Genomic DNA, 10,558 nt, shown 5'->3' with positions numbered 1-10,558 from the left:
GCAGAAAAACGAAGACAAAACGACAAATTAACACCTCGCCTTGGGCTACAAAAGCTACCGGTGCCTGTTGAGGAAGTAGCTAGTGTAATTCGCAGCGTGCGTGAGGTGCCCTCCCTCTGCTTCGATCCGCTGCAGACCAGTACTGTAGTACACCGCGCCGCCGCACGTTCACCATTGTCCACTGCTGCGATGAACACGGAGGGCATGACGGACGCCGTCCGCGACCTGGCCGCCCTCTCCACGCGGCTCCTGCTCCACCTCGGCAGCGACAAAGCCAACCTGGCCCTCTCACCGCTGTCCTTCCACTCCGTCCTGGTGCTTTTGGCCGCCGGTGCCACGGGCGACACCCTCGACCAGATCGTCTCCTTCCTCGGCCCCTCCGGCGGAACAGCGCATGCATCCCTCGCCTCCCATGTAGCCTCCGGTATCCTCGCCGGGGAAAGGGGCGCGGAGCCCGACGTCCGGTGCGCGGTAGGCGTCTGGGTGGACTCGTCGTTCCGGCTTAGGCCCGCCTTTGCAGAGAAGGTCGCCTCCCAGTACAAGGCCGCGGCTTGTGCCATGCCTTTCCAAGAAAAGGTAACTGATGATCTACTAGCAATAATAACATTTCTTTCTACAGTTTTTGCGGAATTTCGATTAGCTAGATTCGATCGCCTCTGCTCTGCATGCTTTGATGTACTACATGCTCAACGAAAGGCTGAGGAGGCGAGAGTCGAGATCAACCGGCACTGGTGGAAAAAGTGGCTTTGGTCGCGGTTGGCAACTGCCATTAGTCGCGGTGGCCCAACCGCGACCAAAGTAGCGCGACTAAAGGCCCCCCCTTTAGTCGCGGTTCCTCACGAACCGCGACTAAAGGCCCATCCACGTGGGCCGCAGGCGGCGCCAGGGCGGAGGACCTTTAGTCGCGGTTCTTCCGGCCAACCGCGACTAAAGGCCTCCGCAGTGGTTTAGGGTTTAGCCCCCCTCCCCCTAAATCTGGTTTCTTTTTAATTTGTATTATTTTATTTCTTTTGGGTTTTAATTTTGAAGGAGTTTCACATATTCTACGGTACTGTATACATACATGCATATGAATGTACAATTTCAAACAAATTTGAAATTAGAACCAAAAAGAATTCAAGAGTAATATACAATATATATTCAATATCGGATGACCATATACAATATATATTCAATATCGGATGACCATATACAATTTTGAACAAGTTAGTTACAAATTCCGGTGCGTATAAAGATCTACGTCATCGTAATAGTGTTCTCCTCTAGGATCGAGGACTTCCCTCGCCAACCATCAAGCTAGTTCCTCTTGAAGTGGTCGGAAGCGAGCTTCTAGACTAAGCGTCTTCCGGAGGTTATTCCTCAGGATGTTGTTCTCACACGTCTGGTCCCGCTCATTGCAGTATCTCCGGATCCTCTCACAAACATAGTATCCACATAGATTGGTCCCCGGTGGCTGAGTATCCCCGGTCGTCCGCACTGCCATTTTAAAATTTAGCTCTTTTTTGAATTCACCGACCTTGGTATCTACGAACCGTCTCCAAACCCTACGAGGCAAAGAAAATTAAATAAACAAGAGAGTTATTAATTAGTTACTTGATATTAGGAAATGATGAACGAAATAGGCCGATCGATATAGAGCGCAAATGAATGAAAATAATTACTTTTGCATCATTTTTCTCATGTCGCCCCAAAGCGCCGGATCCATATTCAGAGAGTCGTGGACGAGAACCGAGGAGGTCTGAACTTTAATTACCATAAGAATCCGAGTGGAACCTGCGGACACGATACATGCACGAGTCATGCATAACTCATCGATTAGCCACATACCATGCATGGAGTAAACAAAAGAGAATGTGCTCAAGACAGAAACACTCACCCAAAATGGTAAGGAAATAGAATATCACTTTTCTCTTGCTGTTTTCTAATAAACCGCCACAGGTCTTCCTCCACGTCGGCGGGGTGGTGTTCTAACACATATGAATTAACGATGTGTGGGTCAATGAACCCAACATCATGGATGTTCCTTATTCGCATTTCCCGCTTCTTCATTACTGCATAATATATAGCGTACACAACAAGATAGTTAGGACAATATATATATATATATAGTGCGAGGCAATGAACGAGATGGGGTAGAAATTAATAAATCACTTACGTAACGTAGCAACCGATGATAGATTTGTCGAGCTCGCGCAGATTGAACAGACTGGAACAATTCACTCGGAGGAATTTGTACCCGATAACGTTTGAAGTGATGCACATATTTAACTTCCGCATAGATATAGTCTTTGGCGTTTTCATGTTTTATGTAACCCTTGTACCAATTTAGCAGACCTTTCATTTGTCGAGGTAGATCCTCTTCTGCGCGGAGCTCGATGAGAGGGCCATTCTTCACATATGTAAATACTACGGCCTTCATTGGCGCCTCATCAAGGCCTAACACTGCACGAAGAGTGATACCTAAGTCGGCCGCTTGTTTTCCGGCAATTTCTACGAGTCAATCCATGTCTGCCGCAGCTGCTATGATATCGGGGGCATCCGGACCGGCGGCTTGCACTATGAGCGGGGCGATCGATTGTTTACTTTGTTCCCCGAGCTGGGCAACTTCTTTCCCCCTTTCTAATTTTGTCTCGGCCTCGTCCTCCAAGGCTTTCTTCTCCGCGAGACTCTTTGTTCCTCTTGAACGCGACCGCTTGCCTACGAAGTTCACGTAAATAGTCGTCGAGCAGATTCTTCGCGGCTTGGGACGGTGTGTTCAAAAATGACTTAGCCCACTCGCTTTTCCTTGTCGGAATATACCGGCTTGGGCTCGCCCTCTATTTTCTTCTCGGACGCTTGCCTTCCATTTCTCTAAATCAGCAGCCGCGCCCGCCTCGACTTCCTCGGCACTACTTTCCCAAGACCTCCTCGGGGAGAGGCTTCAGTGATACCTCCGGTACCTTTGTTTTCTTAGGTACGTAAGGGTCCGGGTTAATAACCCAGAGCTGCTTCCGCTTCTTCGCCGGGAGGTGGATTGGGGGCGGTACCGGTGTCTGATCACCCGCCGGACGAGGACTGGGGGGCGGCGTCTGCTGACGTGAATGAGGTGTATTAGGTGAAGCACCACCACCACCGTCACCGCCACCGCCACCGTCACCGCCACCGCCACCGCCACCGCCACCGCCACCGCCACCACCACCACCGTCACCCCTTCAGGTGTAGCAATGTCAATGTCCAGGTCCTCAAACCCTTGGACTATCTCCTCCACCGTGACACGAGCATAGCCATCTTGAATGGGGTTGTTGTGGTGGAGTGCTCCAGGTGGTAAAGCACTGCCGATGGCTACCTTCATGGACATGTTCCCGATAGGATAATACGGATGACATGCTTTCATCTCCTTTATATCGTCCACGGGGTAGCGAGGAGGCTCCGGTGCAGTAACTTCGACCACCAGCCGAGGCTCCGGTGCAGTAATTTAGATCGTCGGTGCACCAGCCGGTGAGGCCTCCGTGGAAGCCACGCCGCTTCTTCTCCGCTGCTGGCTTCCGAGATCCATTGGATGATCTTCATGCTGCGCCCGAGCTGCATCTCTTTCGGCGACTAGTACACTCACGGTTTTCTTCATCACATCCATTTCCGTTACCAACTTCGCCACAACATCCGCATCCCGATCCATCTTTCTCTTACGGCTTCGTAACCGTACGGGTCATCTTTCCGGGGGAACCCTAGTTTCCACGAAATGTCCCCGGGCATGCCTCGTACACGTCCTCCGTGTTCGGGATTCCCGAGGGCTTTTGTCGTGGCGTAGTTCTCTCCGTTGAACCTGATCCTCCCCTCTTGAGCATCCCTCATTGCCTCAATAAGGTTTTGGGTGGGTGTAATTATTTTGCCCCGGTAAACACACTCCCCCGTCTCCGGGTTCGGCGATCCCCCATGCCCGTGCCACCAGCTTTTGGCCCTTGGGTCCCATCCCTCCGTACCCGGACGGATTCCTCGCGCCCTCGGCCTCGTTCTCCATCTTCTCCCACTTAGGCTGCCAAAAGCGATACCCTCCTGGCCCCATTTTATGATTGTACTCCTTCTTGGCCACATTTTCCTTATTTTTTTCGATAGTTCAAGGAACTGCTCCGATTTCTTTTGCTTCACAAATTCTGGCCAATCATGTTGCAGTTTCTCATATTGTCCTTTGAAATCCGGAGTCTTGCCCTGGTTGACAAAGTCATGGGCTAGATTTTGCTTGTATTTCCGGAATGCGTTGGCCATCCTAGAAAGAGCGAACTGTTTGACTAGCTTGCGCCTCTTCTTGTTTTCCGCAATCTTGTTACCCTCCTCATCGTATTTGCGGTATTCCGGAGGTAGAACGAAATGTTCCATAAGCTTGTTGAAGCAATCTTTTTTTCTCTCCGTTCGACAAAAGTAAAACCAACACGTGCCTTCTTTGGCTCATTCCACTCCTGGCGGGTGATCGAGACGTTGTCTCTAACAACGGCTCCGCATTGGCTGACAAACTTGGTGGCGTTCTTGCTGGGCTCCAGCGGCTAAGTGTTGGCTGCTGGATGGGTATATATAGGGGAGGGACTTTAGTCCCGGTTGGCCTGGCCAACCGCGACTAAAGGCCTTCGGGCACCTTTAGTCGCGGTTGGGCTGGCCAACCGCGACTAAAGCCCCCACGTGCACCAGCCTGGCCACCGTGCGCCCGGGCCCAGGCCTTTGGTCGCGGTTCGCCACACGAACCGCGACTAAAGGCCCCATTAGTCGCGGTTCCTTTACCTTCGCGACTTATGGGGCTTCCCGGAAGCCTGTTTTTCCACCAGTGCGGTGGTTCGAGTGCAAGACGGGCGGCCTCATCACAGACCTCATGCCGGACGGCCACCTTAGCAGCGGCTCCGTCCTGGTCATCGGCAACGCGCTCTACCTGAGAGGCACATGGCTCGACCCCTTCGACCCGGACGACACCAAGGACGGCGACTTCTTCTTGCCCGACGAGAGCAGGCCTGTGCGCGTGGCGTTCATGAGGAACACAAACAGCCAGTACATCAGCTGCCATGCCGGCTTCAAAGTCCTGCGGCTGCCCTACGAGTGCCGCGGCAGCCACCGGTTCAGCATGCACATCTACCTCCCCGACGGCCGCGACGGCTTACAGGCGCTGGTCCGCGAGCTCAGCTCCGACACTTCCGGGCTCCTGGACCGCTGCGTCCCTCAGCAGGCGGTCATGGTGGGGGACTTCAGGATCCCCAAGTTCAAGGCGTCCTTCAAGATAGAGGCGTCGGGCCTTCTCAAGGATCTGGGGCTGGAGCGCCCGTTCGTCTTTTCACGTGACTTCGCGGAGATGGTCGACTGCTCGGAGCCTCTCGCGGTGGGCAGCGTGCTTCACCAGTGCGTCGTTGAGGTCGACGAGGACGGGACCATGGCCGCTGCGGCGACCGAAGCTCAAATGATGTTTGGGTGCTGCCTCGAGGATGATGAGGAGCCTGAACGTGTCGACTTCGTGGCGGACCACCCGTTCATATTCCTCGTCACGGAGGACCAGAGCGGCATTGTGCTTTTCGCAGGGCAGGTCGTTAATCCACTGCTCTAGTTCTGCCAGTAGCCGTGTTCTCTCCTGTATCGGGGTGGAATGATACTGAACAATAAAAATAAAAAGGGAAAAGATCATTTGTTGCTGTCAACAACTTTGATTTGATCCATAAATCAGCACCGGCAATTTCCTACTACCTGTAATATCATTTACATTGTCCATCGTATGTGGTATGTACATACTACTTAATTGGACATTGTTTACAGGAGGGGACTAGATCAACAGAGGTGATCACCAGAGGTGCTCCAACGGGTAGACAGACAGTTGTAACTTGTTATCGCGTGCCTGAGCTACAGTTCAAAACTCCAGATACGAGAAATTGTTCATTTTGACCTTAGACGTGCCCGAAATTATTCCTTCTTCGATAACCTGCACTTCCTGTTCTCTCTCGAATACATCGAGGTCGAAGGGGCTACAATCACCGCACACGTTAGACAACCGTGAATCTATCTAGTAGTGAGAGAATCTCCACTTGTGTTGTTCAAAACACATCCGCCAAAAACGCTGGATCGATTGTTTGGGGGACGCCGCGACGTGGTGCCGTTTTTGAGGCGGGCCAAAATGCAGCCTCCAAATATTTATTTATTTTGTGTTCAGGGTATTTGAAGACCTAACCAATTTAAACGTAGCACACAAGTAAATATATTTGACAATATTATTCTCAAATTGAAAGTGACAAACAACTAAACCTAACCAAATAGAAGTTGGGCTGGCACCGGCGCACTTGATGTCTCTCCTTTGAGCCTCCATAGATGCTCTACGAGATCATATTGCAGTTCAGCGTGAACAGTGCTATCACGGATTTACATACCTATGTCGAGGAAATCAGCAAACTCTGTAGGCACTTGGTGATCAATCTCCGCAAGAGGTCCCTGACACTCGTAGGGACCAACATGCCTGGCACGAGTCTTGCAGTCATTCTCGATGATCATATTGTGCATGATCACACAAGTTTTCATCACCTTCCACATTTGGTCATGAGATCAACAAAGAGGAGGATGTCGAACAATAGCAAAATGAGTTTCAAGCACATCAAATGCACGCTCGACATCCTTCTCACAGCTCTCCTGGCACTCAGTAAAGTGGCAATTCTTCTGAGCCGTTGGCGCAGAGATTGTTTTGACAAATGTCATCCATGTTGGACAGATACCATCGCCTAGATTGTAGCCTTTGGTATATTGGTTGTTATTGATCTCATAGTTGCATGGTAGAGCATGACCTTCACAAGTTTCAAGAATATCGGAGAGCGTTGCAGCACGTTGATATTATTGTGCGATTCCTCCATTTCAAAGAAAAAATGCCAAATCCATAAGTCATAATGTCTAGCAGTAACTTGATACGTCTCAAACGTATCTATAATTTCTTATGTTCCATGCTACTTTTATGATGATACTCACATGTTTTATACATACTTTATGTCATTATTATGCATTTTCCGGCACTAACCTATTGACGAGATGCCGAAGAGCCGCTGTCTGTCCGATGTTTTTGGTTTCGTAAATCCTACAAAGGAAATATTCTCGGAATTGGACGAAATCAACGCCCAGGGTCTTATTTTTCCACGGAGCTTCCAGAAGACCGAAGGGGTTACGAAGTGGGGCGACGAGGCGCCGCCACCATAGGGCCGCGCGGCCTGGGTGGGGCCCGCGCCGCCCTATGGTGTGGGCCCCTCGTCAGCCCTCCAACGTTGCCCTTCCGTCTACTTACAGCCTTCGTCGCGAAAACCCTTGTACCGAGAGTCACGATACGGAAAACCTTCTAGAGACGCTGCCGCCACCAATCCCATCTCGGGGGATTTAGGAGATCGCCTCCGGCACCCTGCCGGAGAGGGGAATCATCTCCCGGAGGACTCTTCATCACCATGATCGCCTCCGGATTGATGTGTGAGTAGTTCACCCGTGGACTATGGGTCCATAGCAGTAGCTAGATGGTTGTCTTCTCCTCTTATGCTATCATGTTAGATCTTGTGAGCTGCCTATCATGATCAAGATCATCTATTTATAATGCTACATGTTGTGTTTGTTGGGATCCGATGAATATGAAATACTATGTCAAGTTGATTATCAATCTATCATATATGTTGTTTATGTTCTTGTATGCTCTCCGTTGCTAGTAGAGGCTCTGGCCAAGTTGATACTTGTAACTCCAAGAGGGAGTATTTATGCTCGATAGCGGGTTCATGCTTCCATTGAATCTGGGACAGTGACATAAAGTTCTAAGGTTGTGGATATGCTGTTGCCACTAGGGATAAAACATCAATGCTTTGTCTAAGGATATTTGTGTTGATTACATTAAGCACCATACTTAATGCAATTGTCTGTTGTTTGCAACTTAATACTGGAAGGGTGCGGATGCTAACCTGAAGGTGGACTTTTTAGGCATAGATGCATGCTGGATAGCGGTCTATGTACTTTGTCGTAATGCCCTGATTAAATCTCATAGTAGTCATCGTGATATGTATGTGCATTGTTATGCCCTCTCTATTTGTCAATTGCCCAACTGTAATTCGTTCTCCCAACATGCTATTTATCTTATGGGAGAGACACCACTAGTGAACTGTGGATCCCGGTCCATTCTTTACATCTGAAATACAATCTACTGCAATACTTGTTCTTTACTGTTCTTCAAACAAACATCATCTTCCACACTATACATTTAATCCTTTGTTTACAGCAAGCCGGTAAGATTGACAACCTCACTGTTACGTTGGGGCAAAGTACTTTGATTGTGTTGTGCAGGTTCCACGTTGGCGCCGGAATCCCTGGTGTTGCGTCGCACTACACTCCGTCACCAACGACCTTCACGTGGCCCTTGACTCCTACTGGTTCGATTACCTTGGTTTCTTACTGAGAGAAAACTTGCTGCTATACGCATCACACCTTCCTCTTGGGGTTCCCAACGGACGTGTTCTTTACGCGTATCATAACTGCAAGCTCTATGATGTAAACAAGAGTACTATTTTTTCCGTTAGAGCTATATTCTCTTTTTATGGACTACATTGTAAGTTGCTACATCTATGTAGAATCATACTATGCCACTTTTTACTGTCTCCAATATGTCTGTTCTTTGTATTTTGCTCTTATTTCCGGTCCACTCAGTTCTATTGTGACACAAATAGTAAACCAGTTAGATTTGCACATCTATTAACATTTCTGTCTTTTAATTCATTTCTTCATTTCGATGCAATAATGATGGGATCGAAAATTGGATCATTACTACTTATAAGAGCATCTCCTGCCGCGTCCCCCAAAGTGTCCCCCAAAGGTATTTGGGGCACGTTGGATAATTTTTCGTCCCCAGCCGCGCGCCCCAAAGTCTCCTTCCATCTAGCGCGGTCTAATACGGTGTCTGGCGCCCCAGCCCGTCCCTGGTCGGGACTCTTCGGGCACGTCGGACACAACGAAAAGCGAGGCGGGGAATGGCGAGCCCGACGCATTGATGACCTACATAGGGGACCGCAGCAGTCTTCGAGTGACGTAAAATCCCAATTTGTTGATTCGACACAAGGGAAGACAAAGAATACTTATAAGTCTTAACATCAGAGTTGTCAATTCAGTTACACCTGGAAAAGCACTAGTAACATGGGTGATGTGAAAGCAACAGTAATATGAGAATGATAATAATAGTAACACAACAGCAGTAGCAGTAACACAGAGGCAATGTCACTAGGAAATAGTACAGTGTGTAGTTGACTGTAGAGCAATGATGATGACAGAAGGACCGGGGTTTCCAGCTATCTACACTAGTGGTAACTCTCCAAACAAATAACATGTTTTGGATGAACAAATTACAGTTGGGTGATACGTCTCCGACGTATCGATAATTTCTTATGTTCCATGCCACATTATTGATGATATCTACATGTTTTATACACATTATATGTCGTATTTATGCATTTTCCGGCACTAACCTATTAACGAGATGCCGAAGAGCCGTTCTTGTTTTCTCGTTGTTTTTGGTTTCAGAAATCCTACAAAGGAAATATTCTCGGAATTGGACGAAATCAACGCCCAGGGTCCTATTTTTGCACGAAGCTTCCAGAAGTCCGAGGGAGAGTCGAAGTGGGGCCACGAGGTGGCGACACACCAGGGCGGCGTGGCCCAGGCCCTGGCCGCGCCGGCCTGTCGTGTGGGCCCCTCGTGACGCCCCTTTACCTGCCCTTCCGCCTACAAATAGCCTTCGTCGCGAAACCCCCAGTATCGAGAGCCACGATACGGAAAACCTTACTGAGACGCCGCCGCCGCCAATCCCATCTCGGGGGATTCTGGAGATCACCTCCGGCACCCCGCCGGAGAGGGGATTCATCTCCCGGAGGACTCTTCACCGCCATGGTCGCCTCCGGAGTGATGAGTGAGTAGTTCACCCCTGGACTATGGATCCATAGCAGTAGCTAGATGGTTGTCTTCTCCTCATGTGCTTCATTGTCGGATCTTGTGAGCTGCCTAACATGATCAAGATCATCTATCTGTAATTCTATATGTTGTGTTTGTCGGGATCCGATGGATAGAGAATACTATGTTATGTTGATTAGCAATCTATTACCTATGTGTTGTTTACGATCTTGCATGCTCTCCGTTATTAGTAGAGGCTCTGGCCAAGTTTTTGCTCTTAACTCCAAGAGGGAGTATTTATGCTCGATAGTGGGTTCATGCCTCCATTAAATGCGGGACAGTGACAGAAAGTTCTAAGGTTGTGGATGTGCTGTTGCCACTAGGGATAAAACATTGATGCTATTTCCGAGGATGTAGTTATTGATTACATTACACACCATACTTAATGCAATTGTCTGTTGTTTTGCAACTTAACACTGGAAGGGGTTCGGATGATAACCTGAAGGTGGACTTTTTAGGCATAGATGCATGGTGGATAGCGGTCTATGTACTTTGTCATAATGCCCAATTAAATCTCACAATATTCATCATGTCATGTATGTGCATTGTTATGCCCTCTCTATTTGTCAATTGCCCGACTGTAATTTGTTCACCCAACATGCTATTTACC

General features: G+C 49.0%; 1 protein-coding gene across 1 annotated transcript; it reads left to right on the top strand.

Moving 5' to 3' along the window:
- Positions 1-204: 204 nt before the first annotated feature.
- Positions 205-5,557, top strand: LOC124699767 (serpin-Z1-like). Its single transcript, XM_047232017.1, has 3 exons — positions 205-576; positions 697-723; positions 4,796-5,557. Exons 1-3 carry the CDS (start codon positions 205-207, stop codon positions 5,555-5,557), a joined length of 1,161 nt encoding a protein of 386 aa, XP_047087973.1.
- The last annotated feature ends 5,001 nt before the right edge of the window (positions 5,558-10,558 follow it).

Source organism: Lolium rigidum, chromosome 3, assembly GCF_022539505.1.
Source record: "Lolium rigidum isolate FL_2022 chromosome 3, APGP_CSIRO_Lrig_0.1, whole genome shotgun sequence".
In the NCBI taxonomy this organism is placed as follows: domain Eukaryota; kingdom Viridiplantae; phylum Streptophyta; class Magnoliopsida; order Poales; family Poaceae; genus Lolium; species Lolium rigidum.
The sequence above is the reverse complement of the archived record's forward strand: the minus strand, read 5'-3'. Positions and strand labels throughout refer to the sequence as shown.

What these genes read in the sequence shown, in the direction of transcription:
- LOC124699767 (XM_047232017.1), top strand. Translation starts at nt 205, where the DNA reads ATGACGGACGCCGTCCGCGACCTGGCCGCCCTCTCCACGCGGCTCCTG. An exon ending in CCATGCCTTTCCAAGAAAAG is followed by an intron (nt 577 to 696) that starts GTAACTGATGAT and finishes GCTCAACGAAAG; the next exon opens with GCTGAGGAGGCGAGAGTCGA. An exon ending in AGGCGAGAGTCGAGATCAAC is followed by an intron (nt 724 to 4,795) that starts CGGCACTGGTGG and finishes TTTCCACCAGTG; the next exon opens with CGGTGGTTCGAGTGCAAGAC.